Here is a 22,708-nt window from a genome sequence, read left to right on the forward strand (position 1 = left end):
CCGAATCCCGCGTGTTGACTGTGTATTGTTGTCTGAACATCACGTTACGTTCGGGCTGCCTCTTTATGGCCAGCCAGCCCAGTCTCTACCGCACGTACTGCACTATCTTCATACCGCATTAAAAGTTGTTACGTCTTACGTTGCGCACGTAATGATGTGACGCGGAAACGTTGTTGCCAGTTCCGCTTTTTGCAAGCGGCTTTCTTTTGGTCTTTCTTTAAAAGATGTAGTTGGCCTTAATGATTACCAGCGATTACTAGAATTCCATCTGAAATATTTAAAAAAAAACGAGCTAGCTATTCAGAAGTAGGGCACGCAGATATAGTTTTATTTTCATTCGCCACGCCCTCTATTTCTACACAATGCACTGATAAAATTATTCAATCTGCGTCACTCAGATCCCGACAGTGGGGGGCATACGCACAAAATCCCGAGGGTGGCTTCTCTCGCGAGATCTGGCAACTCGGACGTCGACGTCGGTGTTTGGCAGCGTGGTGATCGCCAAGAATCAAACAGCGAGGTGGTCGACCGTCGTCCGTGAGCGTCCCGCAGTTCGTTCCTTCTCACGCCTGCCTTGTTTTCCCCCCTTCTAACTCGTGTTCGGAGTCGCGGCCTTCGCGGGACATGGCGGAGAGCGACTGGGATACGGTGACCGTGCTGAGGAAGAAGGGATCGGCGGCACAGGCGAAGTCCAAACAGGTAGGCTGCGTTACAGGCGTTGTTTCTGTGAGCTAGCCCGCCAGCTAGCTACTCCAGCGCTCTTTTGCAGCGTGTGCGCACGGTGTTTCGTCGTCAGCGTCCGCGGGACAGTAGCCGTGGTCGCTCGGCTAGCGTGCTGCCTGGAGAACTGCCTGAAGAGTTTTAGTTTTAGTTTTTTTTCCCTTTCCCGTGTCTGGGTTGAAAGTGGTTGCGTCATGGAGGACCGTGCAACTTCACGTCAGGCACTGAAAAGACGTCACGGTTACACAGGGCGGTCGTGCGAGGTGGTGCTTAATTGTGGCGATGTTTGTCTCGTTTCAGGCTGTGATTTCGGCCCAGAGAAAGGGCGAAGAGGTTGAAACCTCAAAGAAATGTAAATATCTGTTCGTCTACTCGTTTGTCTGTCTAGTAAAGGTGTGCTTGCTTGGGCAACGTTGTCTAAAAGGGAGCTTGCGATGCGACGACTGTGCCTTTTTATTGTCTACTTTACCAACAGGGGCGGCTGGGCAGAACAAACAACATCTTGTAACTAAGAACACGGCCAAATTGGACCGAGAGACGGAGGAACTTCATCACCAAAGAGTAACCCTTGAGGTGGGCAAGGTCATCCAGCAGGGCCGTCAAAATAAAGGCCTTACTCAAAAGGACCTCGCCACTGTAAGTAGTGTGTTTAGCAGTTAAAGACTGCAGACGTTTTTGTGGGATTTATATATATATATTTTTTTTTTGCAGAAAATCAATGAGAAGCCACAGGTTATTGCAGACTATGAGGCGGGGAAGGCCATTCCAAATAATCAAGTGATGGGGAAGATTGAGAGAGTGATTGGTGAGCGTGATTGTGTACAGCACATCACTTTTTCCACATTTTGTTTTGTTGCAGCCTTATTCCAAATGGATTTAAATTATTTTTACACCCAAACCCCCATAATTACAATGTGAAAAAAGTTTACTTGGAATTTGGGCAAATTTATTAAAAATAAAAAAGCTGAGAAAGCACATGTACATTAGTGTTTGCAGCCTTTGCCGGTGTCTCCTGATCATCCTTGAGATGTTTCTGCAGCTTGGGGGTCTGCCTGAGGAAAAAACATTTGGCTGGACATGATTTGGAAAGGCACACACTGTCTATATAAAGGTCCCACAGCTAACAGTTCATGTCAGAGCACAAACCAAGCATGAAGTTCAAGTTTTTGAATGTCTTCCATAAGTTCAAAATCACCAGGACTCTTCCTAGAGCCGGCCACCTGACCGGAGTGATCGAGGGAGAAGTGACCAAGAATCCAATGGTCACTGTCAGAGGTATTAGTTCTTTTGTGGACCGAGGAGAACCTTCTAGAAGGACAAAAAAAATTCTCTGGTCTGATGAGACAAAGATTGAGCTGTTTGGTGTGAATTTGGTGTGCGTCGTGTTTTGAGGCTAATCTCCAGGCCAATACCATCCCTACAGTGAAGCAGGGTGGTGGCAGCATCATGCTGTGGGGATGTTTTTCAGCTTCAGGAACTGAGGGACTAGTCAGGATAGAGGGAAAGATCCAGACATCCTGGATGAAAACCAGAGCGCTTTTGAACTCAGACTGGGGCGACTGTTAATCATTCAACAGGACGACGACCCTAAACACAGTCCAGATATAAAGGCTTCAGGATAACTCTCTGAATGTCCTTGAGTCCAGATATGAATCCGATTGAATATCTCTGGAGAGATCTTAAACTGGCTGCACCAACACTTCACATCCAACCTGATGGCGCTTGAGAGGTGCTGCAAAGAGGAATGGGCCAGTCTGGCCAGGGATTGGTGTGCCAAGCTTGTGGCATCATATTCAAAAAGACTCGAGGCTGCCAAAGGTGCATTGAGCAAAGGCTGTGAATACTTATGTACATGTAATTTTTTTTTTTTTTGTGCCAAAACCTCAACTTTTCGCATTGTCATTATGTGGTGTCTTGTGTAGAATTCTGAGGGGAAAACTTTATTTAATTCATTTTGGAAAAAAGACATTAGTAAATGTGTACAAAATTGCATTGTACAATTTGTTTACATTTCATGATGAATTAATTGTCAGGGATTACTTGTTACAGACTTTACAGTGGCTATGGTAATGGTTGGTTTATTAAATATGATTATTGGTTTCCTTTCATTTTCAGGGATGAAATTACGTGGAAGAGAGATTGGACAAACCTTTGATTCTAGCGCAAAGAAGAAATGAAAACAAAATCCTCAAAATCCCATCCTCCACTAAACACCTTAATGTCATCTGATCTGTTTCTAGTAACATGATCTGACCAACCTGATAAGGACCAGATTGCTGCCTGGTTGCCAAGGACAGGCTTTTTTTTTTTTTTTTTTTTTTTTTTTTCCTTCCAGATGATACCTTCTGAATACACTGCTTTGAATGATTAACTACAATGCCTCCATCATTTATACACAATAAAAGTGAAAGATTTTCACGGTGGATTCATTTTATGGGATATCTTCGCTTTTTGCTAAATCGCCTCAGTAAGTTAATTTACATCTTGGGATATTTTAACTTCACAAATAAACAGCATTTTTAAAATGAAGATATTTGGTTTTGTGTTTTTTTTTTTTTTTTTTTTTTTTTTTTCAAATTTCGCGGGTTTAAAAGTTGTAACCATGTAACGAGGACAGTATTATTTTACAGAAAAAATAATTCCAGAGATGCGTAACCCAGAAAGCTACACATTCATTCTTTTTCATTTATTGGAAGGTGAGACCTTTCCAGTAACTACATGCTGCTGAGAAACTGATGCTGATCAACACACTCCATTATTATATAGCTATTATATCGCAGTCATTATAGAAAAATTGTAAGAGATGTTTAATCTCTCCTCTCTTTTTAAGTCAAGTCAAGTCCGCTTTATTGTCAATTCTGCCACATGTACAGGACATGCAGAGAATTGAAATTACGTTACTCTCTGACCCATACAAGTAACATTAAATACAAAAACAGTAACAGTAACATTGAATACAGAGTATAAATACAATTTTTTAAAAAAAGGCACAATATACAATTTTAAAAACACCATATACAAATAAGGGCACATGGTGGAGAGTGCAAAACCAATAGTGCAACAGAGGTAAGTTTAAAGTGACGAAGTGAAAGTGAGGTAGTTGGCAGACCAGAGCTGCACAGAGTGACTGGTGCATGGTCAGTTTGTGTGTTTTAGGGTTCAGAAGGTTTGTGGAGCTGAAGAGGGGAGTGAGGGGAGTGGGGGCAGAGCTGTATTGATATATAAGATTTAAATAAAAGTCCCATGAAGTGAGCCTTTGTAAGAAGCATGTTTGGTAAAAATCCTAGTCTATGAGAAATGTTGGCTCGTCTGTCTTAAACAGGCCGGAACCTAGTGCGAAGGTCCGTGTTTCTACCCGGAAGCTGGAAGCGCCGACAGCCGTTGCCATAGCACAAGTACGCTCTCGGGGAGAGATTTCGCGACATGGACGGCGGACTCGGCTCCGTATCCACCGCTTCGCCGCGCTGGGGGAAATAAGTCCATGTTCAGAGATGCAGAGGAAACGAACGCCGTGAGAAGCACGACACGAACGGTATTCGCTACGGGCGACTCCATGTCGCTTGAACCCACAGTCGGCCGCGGGCTTTTACGGGCTTTTTTCCCGACGAATGGCGGCCAGACGGCGGCGTCCTCCGCGCCGGCCTTGACGGAGAGATGACCGACGGACACCCGCTGGCCGAGAAGGCGCTGTCGGAAGCCTACGGCCGCCTGCGCTACAAGGACACGTCCCTGCTCGTCTGGCAGCAGCAGCGGCTGGAGCTGGAGAAGGCGCCGCCGGCCAGCTACCTCCGGCGGAGCCAGAGCGCCTGGTACAGTCGGTACGGCAACCAGGCCGTGGTGGTCCGGGACCGGAGGAACGCGGAGGGCCCGGCCGAGGACGTGGGCTCCCGCGTCTGTCTGCTTATGTGATGACAACGTTGTAGCAGCGTTGCAGCAGCGTTTGCTATGCTCACAAGTGGACGCGTAGGGGGTCTTTTAAACGTTTTCCGCAAGTATTCCTCACGAAGAACAATCACTGCCCAGACAACAGCTCGTTTGCGTTTCGTTTATTATGAAAAACAAGAGGGCTTCAGTGAGTCAAAATTCCAGGTTAGCTTTACATCGAACACTAGCTTGTAAGTCAGCGAACCTCCAGCCTACACCTATAATGGGAACCCATTCGAGATCTATGAATCATATGGAGACATTTACATAATATAAACAGCTCAAAAAAGTTTTAAGAAAGATACTGTAAATTGGCATGCAATACACAAACTTTTTTTGTCCTCATCAATATAAAATAAACGAATATATTTTGACCCGGGACTAAAAATCAACCTAATATGTGGTGAATATACATTTAAATTTATAGCATATATTTATATTTCAATCTTTCAATTCTACTGACATCACTCAGGAAAACCCAACTTTATTATTCAAGAAGACAGCTTCAAGAAGGTACACATGTACAAAAGTGTGGGATATATATCACAGTATTTTTTTTTTTTTTTGACTATCATCTGCCATGACTAAATATGATCTCATCTGGACAAAAACAAAAAAAAAAAAATGCTGTAGTGGTTAAAACAAATATATATATATATATATATAACCAAATGTTACTTGAGAGGAAGACTAGATTGTATTACTCTGAATATACCGACTCAGTTCAGTTTCAACAGTGCTTAAGTTGCTCAAATAGCACAGAAGTACAATGATCTAATGTTTTCTGGATTGTACAGATTATGCCATGTCTGTATGCAGGCTGAGTGCTTCGAACTTTTTTGTACCACTGAAACTTAGCATTCAGTACATGTCCATCTAAGTGTTCAACCAATGGAAAACCTGCATGATCAGGAGAGAATGTAACACTCGCAACTGAAATGCCATTACAGACGGAAATTATAAATGTGAAACACACAGATACAAAAAAAAAAAAAAACCTGCTTCCAAATATTGAGCCTTTGACAATGCTTTAAGTAACGTGCTCAATTGGTACTTCAATGTCCAAAACAAGTGTATAGTGTACTTTTGTCTGTGGGATAAAACAGCAACATTGTAGGGATCTGTACAAGAAAAGGGAAGAAAAAAAAATGTTAGCTTATCTATTACAATGGCATGGCTGTTCCTCACCCACAGTAGTGACAGAATTACTATCCACATAGCGATGCTGGAGCAAAAACTGGAATATAATAATAATTATGACATAATAGCAACAAAGAATATTGGAAGCACAAAACTGATTTTCAAATAAGAAATACCGTAACTGACTCGAGCCTCAGAGGAGTTAAAAAAATACCTTGGGATAATTATAAATACATGTTTATAAATACAAGTCCTCGATTGCAACTTGTATGAATCTTTAGGGATGCCATTATTATAGCTGTCAAGTTGTGTTTCCAACAAGAAAAAAAAATAAAAAATACAAAAACAATTGTATATTACGCATGATATACTTTTGCAACAAAGATGACAAAAAAAATTATACATCAAATACTGACATAACATGAAACACAAGCACCGGAATAAAATTTTTACAATCTGTAAGGAAAAAAAAAAAAAAAAAAAAGATCAGTGTTGAATTTTTTTTTTTTTTTTTATAAATTTGCTACAGATGAAAGAGTACACATGCAACAGAAAACGACAGACTTTGCTCCATTTTTACTGCACTGAAAATCCTCAATGGGCTGAGCCTATTGAGCCAAATTCCTTCAAGAAACTGTGAAAAGGCCACAGCTAAATAGTGTTCAAAGGTAACGCCAGAGGGCGGGTAGCTCAAGTTATTAGTACTGTCCAAACATCGACATTAATGGAATGTGGTATGATTCAAAAGGTGATATCAGCGCAAAAAAAAAAAAAACCCAAAAAAAACAAAACAGAAAAAGTACCATGCCATCAATTATTTTTTTTTTGATTCAGCGGTCTACAGCGCTAACTAACAAATGACTACGCATTAACGGAGATGCTAAACACGTCTCTGTATGTTCCGGTACTCTGTATGTTCTTTTTCTTAATATTGAGTCAATAAGCAGCCATGTTTGCTTTCATCTCTACAACTAAAATAATTAAAAAATATTTTTCTCTGGTGATACCAGGCGTTTCCCTTTGAGGGCCAGCACAATAAACTCTGACACTGGAGAGTCAGTTAAACTTTTTCATACATTTAAACAACGTTGCCAGCTGAAGGCGTTTCTAAACATTTTTAAAATATCCTCTGTCACTGTTATGCTCTCTACGTTTATGAAATGGTCATGACAGTGTACTACTTGTTTAAAAAAAAAAAAAAAAAAAAAAAAAAAAAAAAAAACCCACAACAGAAGGGGCAAATGAAGATAAGAAGAAGATTCACACACGCACGCACGCACACACACACACACGCACACGCACAGCGTTCAGTCGGAGTCACTGCTGTCGGAGCTGGAGCCGCTGGAGCTGCTGCTGCCGGAATCTGAGGAGCTGCTGCTGCCGCTCAGACGCGATGGACCCCCCGCCTGCGCCGAGCCTGCCTTCTCTGCTGGACGGAGAACACGGAGACACGCTTTAGACACGAACGGGGAAGAGCTGCATACTGGAGCGCTGAGGAACTCAACATGATGTCAAGCAATACATGACTGTCTTTCTAAACCACATCAACACTGTATATGGCATGCCGACAACTATACACGTTAATATATTTTTCCTCCAAACACAATACAGTGCTGGTGCACAGAGTCCAGGCTCAAGGTATTATCCTTAATATATGTTGGTACTTACTGTTAAACGACCCAACATGAAACCATTACTTCGAGTACGTTGTATTGGCAGAACAAATTAGAGCAGTCAGAGGTGGTGGTGGTAGTAACATGCGGGTAAATGTCTTTTGTTGTTTTGGTAAGATGAGAAAAACCAGGAAGCACCCATCAGCAGCCTCAACCCAGCACCACTAACCATGGAAGTGTGTAATGAGAGAATGGGAGGCAAGCAACATAGAGCAAAAAGCACTGGATGAAAAAGGATAGGGGGGGGGGATGTTGGTCACCCTCCAAGCAGCCGGCACCAGAAAGTTGAAAGTTAATCAGGAATGGGAGACCCCATCCACCTTGCACACATTCTATTTATTTTGTACCATTCGAGTGGTTCATATGGTGAACAAAGAGGATTCAGGGAATGATGCTACTCTGGTGGGTGTGGCTCATTCAGCAGTGGAGCCAAATCTGCTGGCAAAAGAGGCATTGTGATGAGATGGAGATGACAGGAATCTGGAAAATCTGTTAAGGCAACGCCAGGGAATGAGAGAGTGATTCCAAGACGTCTACAGAGCCTAATCAAAATGTCAAATTCCAATGACAGGTGAGGGCCTAAAATCTAAATTTAATGCAAACTGTCTCCATCTGGGTTTGCTTGGACTTTGTTCGCTGAATGAATTCATTGAAGAAAAAAAAATAATAATTTGGTCCTTCTGACAAGTTTTGAACAAGACAGTCTGTTGCAAAGTGGTTATAAAAACACAGCTTTGCTGCCATAACAAGAACTCTTCGTACTTTGTTTTTTCTTGCTCAATAACACAAGAACTGATCATAACTTAAACTGAAAGTTTTTTCGGATCATTGACAACGTGTAATCACGGGATTGCACTTTGGCTTCACACTTGAATGTGAAGATGATGTTCATTCCAGTACCAACCCACTTGGGGTCATGTGACAACATGTCATTTTTTTTAAATGAAGAAAGGCACGGACGGAGACTGAGGGATCATTAATTATGTAGCATCGCCGAATGTTAGGAACACACAATGGGGTTTTAGGACGTTTCTTTCGAGAGAAACCAATCAGCAGAGGAAATGGCATTTAAGGAACATACAAATGGTGTCCTGTCCTCAAGTTAGCCTGAACTATTCGCACTAATCTACTGAGCCCACAAGGCAACCTGTCTCCTCTCACCCACACTCTGACACACAGGTACCTTTTTTGGGCGGTTTCTTGTTGTTGTTCAGCTGTCCACTCACGTCCTGTAGCCTTTTTTCTAACTCTTTCTTCTTTTCCTGTACCAGTTCCTCTTTAGACTTGGCACTCTTTTTCCCAGTGCCCGCTGCAGGAGACACACAGCGGCACGTGGTCAGTCAGAGGGGACACCACGCCGCCGTGGCAACAAGCAGCACAAACCTCTGCCATGGCCTTCGCTTTGCACGCACGCACTCACACACACACACACACACACACACACACACACACTCACACTCACACACACACACCGTACTCTACAGCTAGTCACATACAGCATCAACACATTCGGTCTTCTCATCTCCAGGTGACATGCCCTTTGCTCAAGGTCGTCATTGTCTGCTGCCGTCCCAGATGCAACTTTCACTCGCCAGGTTCTACTGAAGACTTCAGAACCTCGATATTATTTATATATAAATGACAGATGAGGACAAAATTAAAAGATGTACCCTGAGCAAGTCTGATTTTGTTGGGGGGTTTTTTGTGTGTGAAACTGACAATGCAGAGAAACATTAAAAGGTCAAAAACGAACCACCATAAGACATGCAAAGAGTGAAAAGGTGAGTATTTCCAGCACAGCCATTTAAAACCAGTTTAATTAAAGCCATAAGAGCCAGAGAGAAAGCATCAGGCTCTGGTGGAGCAGATGGCAGAGAACGCGAGCTGCGGGCAGAAGGACTTACGTATGGGTTTGCGCTGCTTCTTCTGCAAGCAGGATTTGACATATCGCTCGAGCTCGCGGAGGGTGGAGGGCTTGAGGGTCTCAAAGTCTATCTCGATTTCATCGGGATTAGAATCTCGGAGCGAAGGCTCACGGGACTGGATGATGTGGACCACGCGGCCTAACTTCTCCCCCGGCAGGCGGTTGATGTCGAGGCTGAGCTGACGCTTCTCATCGTACGTCATGGGTTGGGAGTCCTCCTCGTCAGACTCGTAGTTCCCTCCCCCTGGCTTACCCCCCTTTTTCGGTTGTCTGCAGAAAACAGTTTCAATTTAGAGACAAATCAAGAAACTCACAATTAAACTGTGAATAATATGGGCCGATGGCCATAGCTACACTGAATCACCATTACAATCGTTCCTGATAAAAGCCTTTCCGTCACAGCAACATGAGCACGGACTGGTTTTTTTTAAACACACATTTTCTGCTGCTTTGTGATATATATGGAGATGCAGCTATTATCAGCCATTATCAAAAACCTAGTGTCCAGTTTTATTGCATTTAAGTTTAAACTGAACACTTAAACCTGCGCATAAGAAAATTACAGCGATTTCCAGCACTGTAGTTACGCAGCAGTTTTACAATACTGTTTCAAAATATACATTGATGGATATGTAAAGTTCTGAAAAAACTATCATGTAATTCTCAACAAAGTACTCTCAACTAACCCTACTTTAAAGATAAATTCAGTATAAATTCACTGAAGCTGATTAAAATATGTTTTTATATATACTGAAAAAAGGGGCAGTGGTGGTCTCACGATTTGATTTCAATTATCGATGCATTGCAATGCATCCCATGCCCCTTTGGGGCATTGGTGGCCTAGTGGGTAAGGAAGAGGCCCCGTAATCAGAAGGTTGCCGGTTCGAATCCCGAGCCGCCAAGGTGCTTCTGAGCAAAGCACCGTCCTGTCATGGCTGCCCACTGCTCACCAAGGGTGATGGATAAAAGCAGAGGACAAATTTTGTTGTGTCACCGTGTTCTGTGCTGCAGTGTTTCACAATGACAATCACTTCACTTTCCATACATTTTCTACATTACTTCACATGATGTTTTCAAATATAGGAGTTAAGGTCTCTAAAGCTGTGAGGTTCGCCGGTTGAGCTCAACATGCCACTTGCTGTTGTGCTTAGCACAAAAAGTAAGCGTGGTTTTCTAAACTCCTGGTACGGAGTGCCACCACAGCCACTACTTTTTAACGAGAATTTTTGTACCGCCGCCAGAAAACCACCCAGCAACATCATTATGTTATAATCGATTATGTTCTGCACTGCATCAATGCAATATTGGCCACGTCTGCAAAGCAATTTAATTCAAAGATTAATTTCAACACCCTTGGTATCAACAGGTTAAAGCAGTTTTGCAGTCCCTTGCCTGGAGGACCTGCCAGAAATTCTTAAAAAAAAAAAAAAAGAAATTGTAATATTAGTGAATGGAAGTTTGTGGTTTCTACAAAACATACAGAACATCTACCAACTCCAACCACATACAGTAAGATTAGTACCTGGGGGCAGATGATGTGCTGTTGGGTTTCCGCACTGACGTCTTCTTCGGCTGGGCCTGCTTGGACTGTGGAGCGGACTTCGGCTTCTTGTCATCCTCTGCTTTGACCTTGTTCTTGTCTTTGTCCTTCTCCTTCTTCTTCTTCTCTTTGTCCTTCTTCTCTTTCTTTTTCTTTGGTTTACTCACAGGACCCTGTGAGAGAGCAGCTAGCTGTTCATGGACAGCCTTCAGCTGAGGAGGAGGAAGGTAGAGGAGGGGGGTCAGCTACCCAGCAGTGAGAGGGGTGCGAAGCGCTGCTGAGACTGGACAGTGCAGGGTTTGGGCTGGAGGGTGGGAACTGATGAGGGGGGAAATCACTGGCCCTCGCCTTCAGCTAACAGAGACGTACCAGCAGAAGGACAAATAGGAAGAGGTGTTTTTTTTTTTTTTTTTTTACCCAATTATCTGATTTTGGTCTACCCACCAGTTGACCGTATATAAAAGAAAAGCAATCAAATGTGTGTTTGAACACCATTTATCTCCAGGCATTAAATCATAAAGAGCACTTAGTAGACAGGCTGCTATCTGATTAGGGTTAACCTATGAAGCACCCTTTTTCCCGCATGCTAATCAAACTTTTTCTTGGCGGGCACTTTCCCGGATTGGAATAAAAGCCCACCCATACTGAAGCAGATGCGCTGGAAACAGAATGAGAAACGCTTTAAAAAGGAGAACAATGAAGGTGACGATGAATGATGCAATAATGCAGCTAACCAAGCCCCACGACTAACACCGATTAACCGCCAATTGCTCACAGTGCTTAAAGAGGAAAAGGTTAAACAAACAAACAAATAAATAAATAAGACAAAGAACCAAAGCACTGCCCTCGTGACCAAGCAAGCAGACTAGAGGAAGGATCTGCCCAGCTCAACCAACAAATCAAACCCCTTCCGGCTCATCACCGTAACCCTCTACCGCTCACTCGAAAAGGTGCAACAAAAATGAGGAGTTAGTGGGGACCGGGAAGTAAAAAGTCAATCACCTGAAAATGTTTGGCACACCCGTTTTTTTTCCCCGCCCTGTTACCATTGGGGTGCTCCACAGTGTATTGCTGGTAAGAAAGCCAAAGTGAAATCAGGGGACAAGATAGTTATACTCAAAATACTGTTAGAATACTGTCATTGAAAAGAACTACTGTCACAAAAAAATGGGAGAGCTACAACTTGCTACTAGCAATGATTCATTGTAAGATGAGAAATTAGCACTACATATACAGCATGCATGCCATATACCAAGATGCCAACACAAACTGCAGAGGCGGTAGAGGGTTAACTTCCAGTCCTGTCATTGGGCAGATTGATGGTCGTTTCTCAAAGAGAGTTGTATTTTTCTTTTTTTTCTTCTTTTAAGTTTTTTGGGCTCAAATAGAAGTGTGTGTGGGGGGGGGGTTCCAGATTGCAGGTGGGGCGGGAGGTATGGCCTCTGCCTGTCCCTCCACCCTTGGGTTTGGATCTTGGTCCTCAGTTCGGAAACCCACCTGGTCTGCACCCACCTGTTCCTGCAGCTCGGCGAGCCTGGTGGCTCGTTCCTCCTCGGAGTCGGAGCTGGAGCTGGACGAGTCGACGCTGCTCTCGCTGCTGCCTGTGCTCTTGCTTACCACCGGTGTTGTCGACAGGGCGTTGGGTGAGTTGGGCTCTGCGGGCTCATCGGGCATCTTAGCAAAGCGCATCTCAAAAACATCCTGATTTAAAAAATAAAACAAAAATCATTTTGGTACTGAGCCTAAGAATTAAATTTGTATTTTTATTTACTTATACCAATCACTAAGAAAGGATCATTTTATCATATAAAGAGTCATAGTTAACAAATAATTTAAATGCAGCCTTTGTAAACTTATCCTTTTATTGCTTTTTCTAGTTTAAGGCCCACACATTCAAGCCATAGCCAAGAAGGTTTTTAGATTTTAATCCAAAAATGTCAAATGAATAATGTATATCTATCTTAATCTGAAATGGTGCTGAAGATTTCGGATTTCCAAATATAGATTAATATTGCACATTATTAATAACACTAAAACCAGATCACTTCAAAAAGGTTTCTAAATAAACAAAATGAATAAAAATAAACTATGGCTCAGTGGTTGTGGTTTTTTTTTTTTATAAGGGTGTTTTTTGCTTACCTGAAGCTTTCTTGCCATTGCAACAACCTCGTGATCTGGCGGGTTGTACTTGTAGCAATTTGAGAACATTAACCGAACATCTGCAGCAAAACTTTGGGCATCTTGATATTCTCGACTGTCCATTTTTTTCTGCAAAGTTATAAAAAGGTTTTAAAAACAGGTACGTAATTAGACAACGAAACTCAATTGGATGCAGGAGTTCATGCATGCAAGCTCACAGTATCAGAGTACTGCGTTTTTATTATGAATGTATGGCGGGCGGTCATACTTTGACAGTACTAAGGTCCATAGGTTGCTTGATGATTTCATGGTAGTCGTGAAGATTCAGCGCTTCTGCGTCTACAGGCTTGTAGAAAGGCCACGCGTAGGCCGCGTGTTTCTTGGACAGCATCTCTTTCAGGATGCTATCGCAGTGCTTGAGATGATCGTTGAGTTTGCTCTTCTTGCCGGCGTGCTGCAGCACATCTCCGTCCTCCAGGTCTTTCTTCGGGGGCTTGATCGGCCGGCCCGTACTTTCCCGTCTGGATATCACTTTGCTGTGTTTGGACTCTAGCATAGCAGTGGGCGACTCGCTTCTGCTGGCTGTGATCGCACAAGTTGTAGGTGTGGTGGTGTCCGCTTTCCTTTTCACCCCTTTTTTCTGTGAGCCAAATAACAGGTCCATCAAAAGGAATTGTTGTTTGATGACAATTACCGTACTGACCCGAATGCAAGACTTTTCTTTCTCTCACTCAGTCGCTCTCTCATTCAGGTGTCTACACAAAAATGGCACAGAATATGGCACCAAATATGTATTTTACCAAGTTTTATATGCTCAGGACAATATAGTCATAATAAACAACATCTGAAACCACTGCTGTGATGGAACTTACTTTAACAACTGGCTGCGCGGTGGGAACTGGCATCAGGGAAGTGGCAGGAGGCACAGCCTGTACACTGGAAGTGATGGTTGGCACTGGTGTTGCTGCAATGACGGGAGTCTGGGGTGGCTGTGGTGGGGAACTCGGGTATGAAGATGACGATGGGGAACCCGAGGATGCTGCCACTTCTGGCTGGTTATCTGAAGTTGTTTTTTTTTGGTTTTTGCGTTGGTCAAAACAAAGAGAACAAGTACAATGCTCCCTGACAAAGGAAACATTTACTTCCACGCACTTACCTGCACAAGGAGTCCCTACTGGCTTGCGGCCTTTGCCTTTAGGGGGTGGTGGCAGTAATTCTACTTCCTCCTGAGGCATCACTGCCACTTTCTGGAGGAAAATCTTCTCCAGCGCTTGAGCCATTAATACAATATCATCTGTAGGCTATCAAAAGTGACAAGAAAGAAATAAGAATGGTATAAATGACTTATTAAACAAGAAATATGGAAAGCACTAAACCAGACATTCTACTTTGTGTAATATTTTGTGAAGGTTTACCTTGTTGTAAATATAACAGTTGGTAAACATAGTGTTGAAATCTTGCATGCATTCACCCGCGGTCCAGTAGTAATTATTCTCTAGCCGTTTCTTTATTGTTCCCATGTCCATCGGGTTTTTGATAACCTTATGGTAATCCTGTAAAGAGGCATAATAAGGAGGCAGCAGGCAGCAACAAAATAAGAAGGCCGCAGGTAACATGCACCGTCTGGGAATACCCCATGATTCTATACTACTTACAGGAAGGTTTAATTTGATGGCATCCACAGGCTGGTAGAAGGGCCATGCAAACTGGTGCCTCCACAGAGTCTTGACGACTACATTCTGCATATACTGGAGCTGGTTGGTTTTCCTGCCCGGCTTGTTGGTGTTGGTGACCTCGGGTGGTGGAGGGTTTGTGAAGGAGGGAGGCGCCTGGGAAGGAGAAGTGACGGCCGACATGCTGGCCTCTGACATGAAGACCAGTCCTTAAACTGCTCGCCTGATCTCCGGAAGTCCTTTTTGTTCAATTGGAATCGTGTTCCTCTTTCTGCTCCTTAAGCCCTTGTTGACACACACATCCCATCTCAAGACCTGTGTGTCAACACACTGAAACAGAAAAGATTGGATGTTTGGATTAATGAATCAATAAACACACACAACTTGTATATAATAAATGTACGCTTTGCACAATTTAATCAAAGATGATTGAATGAATCTTGTTTCAGCATAAACCATCATACCATGCAGGTGCCAGGAACAAGCTTTTGCAAACAGGAAGAGGCTCGAATGCAACAGTTTCCAAATTTTTATTCTTAAAAAAAAATGCATGAAATTAATATGAAATCAAATGAAAGACGTGTCACCGTGATCGTTGTTATAAAAACCGAATCAGTCACGTGAATTCGATACACTCGGCCAGAGTTTAGCCGGCACGCTTCTCCGTGAAGCAACTGGCAACACGACTCCGTGTGTTTTTCAAAGTAAGGCTACACCAAAACACGAGTCTTAAAACCGACTAAAAAATTGAATCGAGTTTGTAATCATATGCACGCCTGACTCCGCCAAAAGGTACTTCTTTAAAAGATGGCGGGCGGGTGAAAAAAACACATAGGACAGCCACCAGTGTGGAATGCAGATTCGCTCTCTCGGGCTAGTTAGCAGGCTAGGCTAATAGGGCTCTCGGGGCCAGCAAGCCCCCTCTCCTTGTCCACGGGCAGCGACAGCCATTGTGTGCATGCCGTGCGGCTAGCTGCTAGCGGGCTAACTAGCAAATCCGCGGAGGCAGACGAACAGATCACGTTAATGGTGCCCGGCGCGCCCTTTCAAGCGAACGCGCCGCTGCGTTTCTACTACCAGCCGCGAAAATGTCCCTTCTCCCCGCTCGGCAGGAGTGCAGCGGCTGGGTGGAAGTCGGCTTTGTTACCTTTGCTGCAAAACAGCGAGCACCAGCCGCACTATCTTACTACCGCTTCTGAGGCGAAGTGTACTCCAAAACCCGTTTTAGTACGGGCCAGCAAAGAGTGGCGTAAAAGTAGAAAGAAACAAGCGGAATAGCACTAATCAGAAAGGTAGATACGTATATTGTTCTTTTACTTTATTACTTTCCCCCGAAGTGGCTCCGGCAGCGTTTTGCTTGCAGTCTTTCAGGTACCTTTTATTGCAGCGAAGAAGCATAATAGATTGTTGGGTCGACTGTAGTTGAACGGCCTATTGCGCAAGCGCAAGATGGCGCAGGTCATCATGGTTATTGAAGTCCACGCTGCTGCTTTCAAATCGCCGGGGATTTTTCTCTGAACGAGGTGTAATTCTCATATTTTGAGCTAAAAGAATAAGTAAACAAAACCTAGATAGGGGCGCCAGGGACATGAAGCCACCAGTCTACTTTTATATTTCTTCTTTACGTATAGTGACAAACATGGGTGAGATCGTCAACCTTTGTTATGACTACATATCCCAGGAAGCAGTGCTCAACCGGGCAAACAGTAAAAAAGCTAGTGATGTATTGACCTGAGTCTAAATTATAGATGGTGCATAAAATATCACATTACCTCAAGAGAATTATCCAATGAATATTCTATAGGTATTTTTTTTTATTGCTTTGCAATAGAAATGTCTACAATTATTTCACAAATTTCCGAAACACTTTTGCTAAAAATATAATAATATAAAACTATCAGGTTTGTGGCATACAATTTTCTACATGTGTATAATTATTAAGAAATTGCAGGGAAAATAATAAAGAACATTGACAATAATATGACATTTCTGTTACCTTCTATAAATATATAAAATATATTACGAATGTTATTTTTTATTTGTTAACTTGAGATTGATTTGCCTTTAACAAAATGAGATTTTTACAAGAGGCTTCCCTTTTTCAGGCAAACTCACTTAATTTTTGTAAATAAATAAATAAATTCAGCTTGGACACAAAATTGAACACCAACACAACTATCTAGAATACATGCCCATTTTTAAACACTCATCCACAATTTATTTGTCTGACAGTTGTTCAAATGTGGACGCGCACATAAAAAACGTTCTGCTTAATATGTTAGAGTACCACTGTTTTTCTCCATCTGAGCCTGGAGGTGTCACTGTCATCAAGAGAAAAATGAAACATGATGACCATTAAATAAATTAAAGTAATACTTTAGTGCTAAACTACGTTACAATGAAATGGAGAGAATTATGGTAATACAATTTACTGAGAGTTTGGGTTTGTGAATGTATATTCACCCATATTTTTAAACATTAAGTACATATATCGACTAACTTTGGATAACAAAACCACCTACTTATAAAATACATTTAGTTGAACTTGTTCAGCTTTACTACAACAGCTTATAGAACATCAAGCATAGACACATTTTTGACCACAATTGTATTACTTTGTGTTATTTTGTAGCTTCGGCTCTCTATTCACTTCATGTCAGTGAAAATCTGAGAAACCACACAGCAACTATTGTAAAGCATTTTGTTTTATTTCTGCATTGTTTCATTATACAATGCAAAACCCTTCTTGTGAACTCCCTACAGATCTTTCAGACCATAATACCTTCATCTAGTATTGAATCAGTTTGGGTTTTCTGTCACACATTGCACCCTTTGGCTACTTCCTTAATGTAAACCTTAATCAGAATGAATAACCCATGAATACTCAATGTACGACAGAAAGGCACCAGTCCCGAACTCCAACAGCATGACACGCAGACTGTGGGACTGGACCAGCAGGTTCTTCAACTTTATGTTCCCAGGATGTTTTTCTGTGCACACCACCTAATGCATCAATGCATGTGCTTCACATTGCTGTCAACTATGTGAATGACAGTTTTGTAACACTATATATTTTTTTTTCAGACTAACCAAACCACCCAGACAATTTGTAGATGCTAGATGAGGGAATTGTCAAACACATCATTTGTGCCAGATGATTATCTGAATCAAGTTCTCCCACATTAAACATATCTGATACCATTCTGACAACATTTAAACAACTGACGGATGCATATTCATAATACACGAATGCCCATGCACACCCAAATGATAATAAAGTCATTATAATGACTTGTAAGTAATACGAATTCATTCATCTGTCCCAAATCAGTCAAATGCATTTATAAAAATACAAAAAAAAATGTAGTATTTAGACAATGCGTTAGTTGTAATTATGTGTAATTGTGCTATAGCAGCAACTGAGTAAAAGTCCAATGAATCAGTTTCAGGTCATAGAACGGGTGTGTGCACACTTTTTATATCCACTGAAGCTATTTACTAACTCACATTTCACGGGAAGAAATTTTATTAACCGTCTTCCATTTATGGGCTGGGCTGAGAAAACAAAAAAAACTTCAAGATGTCAGGAGCTGTTCTGGATATTAAGCTGTTTTCTGAATCACAGCAAACATATAAATGGGCTCAAGAGTGCCCCTGCATGGCACACCTAACCTTATGTTCCTGCGGGGCTAATTAATCTGTAATTACAACTTAATTCGCATTTATGGCATTTAGCAGTCACCCTTATCCGGGGGGACTTACAATCATTAGTTTCATGGACAGTCGACCTGGAGACACTCAGGGTTAAGTGTCCTACTCAGGGACCAAATGGTAGTAAGTGGGGCTTGAACCAGTGACTTTGAGTTCTAGGCAACTATCACCCTAACCACTCACCTACAAATAATGCTAGGTCTCCCCAGGGGATGGTTTTGTATGCAGCACAGACATGCTCACAAATTACTGTATACCATCTTTACTCCATTGGAACAAAAGAAAAAAAAGGGTGGTGGTAGCCTAGCGGGTAACACACTCGCCTATGAACCAGAAGACCCGGGTTCAAATCCCACTTACTACCATTGTGTCCCTGAGCAAGACACTTAACCCTAAATTGCTTCGGGGGACGACGACTGTCCCTGTAACTACTGACTGTAAGTCGCTCTGGATAAGGGCGTCTGATAAATGCTGTAAATGTAAAATGTAAATGTAAAAAATTGTTTTGGGTATGTTGACCTGCACCTTGAAAACAGAAAACAAGTTGTGGAATAAACAAAGATTCATAACTGTCAATATATTTTTTGTATACAAATGGTCTAATAATGACAAAAAAAAAATCCAAAAAATTTAATTTTAATTGTATCAGGAACAATAAACATTCTGAACGATAAACATCACACATTTCACTAAAATATAAAAAAGAAAAAGCCCCAATTCTCCATTTTCAAGTGAAGCTCCAAGCACAAACATGGCAAACACATTTTGTAACCCTCCCCTTAATCCAAATCTGTTTTTGAATTTTATTCCCATTTATTAATTAATCAACATTTACACAAATTGTACAACATTCCACAGAATGAAAAGAAATATATAAAGGAACAGGGATAAAATTACATTTGTACAAAAATATATATATATTTTTTTTTCCTCTATGTTTCATTAAATCAATAAAGAATTTCCTTGTGGGGGTGGTGGTGGTCTCAAATTTTTGAAATTAACAAAAATGGTGAAAGACAAAAACAACCTGTTAGTCGAGCCTGAGCATCAGGGCAGAATACCGCATAGCTGGTGTGTGATCCCTCAACTGATTAAAAACGGTGTTTCTGGGATTCGACATGAGGGTTCAACTCGTTGGGTGTCTTACCACAATGGGATGCTGTTATTCCAAAAAATCAGTTAAATACTACCTGGATGCACTGAAGTGCTGGGGAAAAAATCATAGCAGTTAATCAGAACTTCAATTTGAAATCAGGTCATTAACGCTAAGGTTGCAACTTCTCAGGTGAACACTGTCGAGTTTAGAGCGGCTCAGTCTGCAATAATGTCCAATAATACCAAAATGTTACTGAAATTGATGAATTATTGCTCTTAGTCCCAGGTCATTGTGAGCCAAAACAATATGAAAGTCAATATTCAAGAACATCTATGATTGATCCTTCAACCTGAGGTCTTTATTTACCTATGGCTGCAAGCCCTGAAAGCATCTTTGCTGTTTGCAGCATATGAAGTCTCATTTGTCCTCATGAAGGGGTACAGCTTGCTGTTCTGTTACACCAGGGGGCAGTGAAAGCTCTCCCTGCGTCGACGGTATCCCTGAGGCCAATCAGACGCTTGTCTTTGTCTTTATCTTTATCTACCCTCAAAATGCATTCACACAGTTGAACACATCATCAGAGAAAAGTACAGACGATCTTTGGAAATGCTTTTTACAAAGCATCAGGGAAAAAAAGGGAACAATCGAATCTGAAACATTTGAAAGGCATTTTATTTACACCGCTTATTATAATTGTTTTGGGTTTACTTTGCTTTTCTAGAATTTGAGAAAAAAAATTTCCCTGCTATTCCCTGCTGGGCCAAAGCTAGGTAATCAAAATAACACTATCGATTTATTTCCTGAATGTGGACTTGGCTAGTGTCACTTCTACTTGACAAAAAGAAAAAAAAAGCTAAGTGCTGAGAATAAGAAAGTGTTATTTTACCACACTGATCTCCATTTCTTGGAGACAGAGGAATGCACATATTTGCTCTTTAGAAAAAGAAAATGCATACCATTAACACTGCACATGGTTATAATATATAACATTTCATATGCCATTTGATCAACGCAGAACCAAAAAAAAGGTCAATGGAGAGGAATCCTCTTCAGGCAGAAATCATCTTCTCACATCAGCACACTCAAGCCCACGTGCAGGAGATGAAAATAGATCCTATTCATCTAGGAAACCTCTGTAGAACTACCACGTAATGAAACCTGCATTGTAAATGAGAGGTAGACCTCCGTGAGGATAAATATGTGAGAATGACACTGGTTTATGAATCATCGAGGTAAGAAATGAGCTAAATGAATCCGTTTTGGTAAAATCACAGGTCTACGTCTACGATTCAGGTAAGCAAAGCATCTCTCTTCAGACTCTTTAATGACATCAAGGCCCAAGTGCATGTGGTAGATGTTGCATAACCTCGTCATTCTTTACAGTTTTTTTTTTCCACGACGTTCCAACTGAACCATTTGAAAAGATAACAGTCACACAGTCACTCTTTTCAGAGCTCAGAGGGGTGACATGACCAATCACTTTATCCGATAATGTACTGCGAGTCCTTTTGAATGAAAGGTGACATTCTTAAAACTGTGAGGGAGAATAAAAGAAAAAAAAACTTTTCCATCATGTCATTTGGTGTGGAGCTTCCAGCATTTCCATGAGGAACGTGTCGATGGGCGTGTCTCCTATGAGTTTGAAGAAAAAAAGGTGTTCCAGACACTTCAGGCCTATGGAGCGTAGGGCTGGCAGACGAAGCAACAGTTTGGCAAACCTGGTTTAGGATTTCCCAGAAAAACAGAAAGACCAGGGTTTTCATTTAGGAAAAATAAAAAACAGTATTCACAGTAGAACTAATGCTTGGACTAAGAGAATGGAAAGTTATGGAGCTCCATCTATTATTATAAACCAGACACTGTTATTTTTCTGTTTTGGCACATAATGCATACAATATTACGAAAGGTGACAAATGAAAAGAGATACTAGCTTGTGGGGACATTGTTTGGCACCTCCCCCAATTCAAGAGGCTTCAAGAGGAATGACGTATGTATAGAAATGTGAAAATCATGCAATGCAGTCCTTATACACCAAATGGCAACACAACTGAAGAGTTTTTTAATGACGGAGAACTTTGTACTTTAGACCATCGGCCCACCTGCTTAACAAGACACAGTGTTGAGCAGAACCATTGCGATCAAGAATGAAATAAAAACATTCATTAAAATTGGATCTTTGGATCCCTGAAGCAGGCACTACTGGTTAATTTATTTGCTTGTAGCACACTTGTCTACTGACCCTGAACCAGTTTTTCAGGTCGCCCCCAACACCTTACTGTTTCCTATTTCCCTTTTCATTTGTCACTTGTCTGTAATGTTACAGAACACTCCATATTGGTACTTCAACATTTGAGACGAACTTTTCTACCTCCCAGGTTGTTCTGGGTACTTCTGTTTGCAGTAAGCCTCCAGCGAAGCATAGACTCTCTCTCTCAAAGCCTCAACCTCAGCTGGGTTGGACAGGCCTTTTGAATCTGGACACAAGGCAGATCAAATGGACAGTTACAGCAGCACAGAATATGTGAATATGACACTTTCAAACTCTTTTCAAACACATTTTATTTCCATTTGTAAAAGCTCAGTCAGGCACATGCAACAAGTGTCTGTTTCTTCCTGAAGCACTTTACGTTCCTGGAACACATGCAAGTAGAATCTAAACTGGTAGCTTGGCGTGTCGAATTATCAACGATCGCATTAAAACAGATATTTACTGGTTTTGTTAAGGTAGATCACAACAGGAATCAGATTTTGCCTAAAACCATGATATCTATGCAGCCATATTTTGTCCGGCCTGGTGTTAAATGTTGAAGGGGCATGTGCAATCAAGTACGGAAAAGCATTTATTACAAAAGTTGACTGGATACGTGCAGCTCTGTCCCTTAGCAAATGGGATACGGTGCAGGCAGGCAGTGAGTGGGCGCTCTACCTGGATTGAAGAGGACAATGGCTCGAAGGCATCCAAGCTCAGACTTGTCCATCTGCATGTCGCGCATCTTAGACACCAGCTCTGTGAGAACCCTGTTGCAACGCAAGAAAAAAGGACACATTCTTGACAAAACTCCTTTGTTCCTGAGTGTGTGTTCCACATAGGGTGTCCTTTAAACACAGACAAGTGTTCATGATGTACTTCTGCACTCATGCCTCAGTGCCACTTCGTTATTACTCCGG

General features: G+C 41.8%; 4 protein-coding genes across 13 annotated transcripts in view; 2 read left to right on the forward strand and 2 right to left on the reverse strand.

The window, feature by feature from the left end:
* The first annotated feature begins 404 nt into the window (after nt 1-404).
* Nucleotides 405-3,143, forward strand: edf1 (endothelial differentiation-related factor 1). The gene is made up of 5 exons (XM_028995832.1): nt 405-699; nt 1,021-1,072; nt 1,196-1,356; nt 1,432-1,525; nt 2,836-3,143. Exons 1-5 carry the CDS (start codon nt 625-627, stop codon nt 2,895-2,897), a joined length of 444 nt encoding a protein of 147 aa, XP_028851665.1. The 5' UTR covers nt 405-624; the 3' UTR covers nt 2,898-3,143.
* A 944-nt stretch (nt 3,144-4,087) lies between these two features.
* Nucleotides 4,088-6,163, forward strand: brd3os (BRD3 opposite strand). The gene has a single exon (XM_028995852.1). The coding sequence runs from the start codon at nt 4,375-4,377 to the stop codon at nt 4,627-4,629; it is 255 nt and encodes an 84-aa protein (XP_028851685.1). The 5' UTR covers nt 4,088-4,374; the 3' UTR covers nt 4,630-6,163.
* Nucleotides 4,752-16,170, reverse strand: brd3b (bromodomain containing 3b). 9 transcript variants are annotated; one of them, XM_028995842.1, is made up of 14 exons: nt 16,109-16,170; nt 14,716-15,063; nt 14,476-14,613; nt 14,217-14,361; nt 13,933-14,120; nt 13,329-13,700; nt 13,061-13,189; nt 12,434-12,622; nt 11,924-11,992; nt 10,904-11,133; nt 9,362-9,651; nt 8,641-8,766; nt 7,087-7,213; nt 4,752-5,765 (listed from the first exon to the last, which is right to left on the reverse strand). In XM_028995842.1, exons 2-13 carry the CDS (start codon nt 14,929-14,931, stop codon nt 7,092-7,094), a joined length of 2,214 nt encoding a protein of 737 aa, XP_028851675.1. In that variant the 5' UTR covers nt 14,932-15,063; nt 16,109-16,170; the 3' UTR covers nt 4,752-5,765; nt 7,087-7,091. The 9 variants fall into 9 exon arrangements, with proteins under 9 accessions (XP_028851675.1, XP_028851680.1, XP_028851679.1 ...); XM_028995847.1 differs by having other exon boundaries at nt 10,904-11,094; nt 16,051-16,166; XM_028995846.1 differs by having other exon boundaries at nt 7,087-7,210; nt 16,051-16,166.
* Nucleotides 16,171-19,064: 2,894 nt separating this feature from the next.
* The window catches only part of rxrab (retinoid x receptor, alpha b), a 44,776-nt gene continuing 41,132 nt past the window's right edge, over nt 19,065-22,708 (reverse strand). For both annotated transcript variants that reach the window (XM_028995600.1, XM_028995599.1), the window contains exons 9-11: nt 22,467-22,558; nt 21,909-22,014; nt 19,065-21,258 (exon numbers count right to left, since the gene is read on the reverse strand). In XM_028995600.1, the coding sequence (XP_028851433.1) occupies nt 21,111-21,258; nt 21,909-22,014; nt 22,467-22,558 (346 nt within the window). In that variant the 3' untranslated portion in view covers nt 19,065-21,110. The remainder of the gene's footprint in view (nt 21,259-21,908; nt 22,015-22,466; nt 22,559-22,708) is intronic.

This window comes from Denticeps clupeoides, chromosome 11, assembly GCF_900700375.1.
Source record: "Denticeps clupeoides chromosome 11, fDenClu1.1, whole genome shotgun sequence".
Classification (NCBI taxonomy): domain Eukaryota; kingdom Metazoa; phylum Chordata; class Actinopteri; order Clupeiformes; family Denticipitidae; genus Denticeps; species Denticeps clupeoides.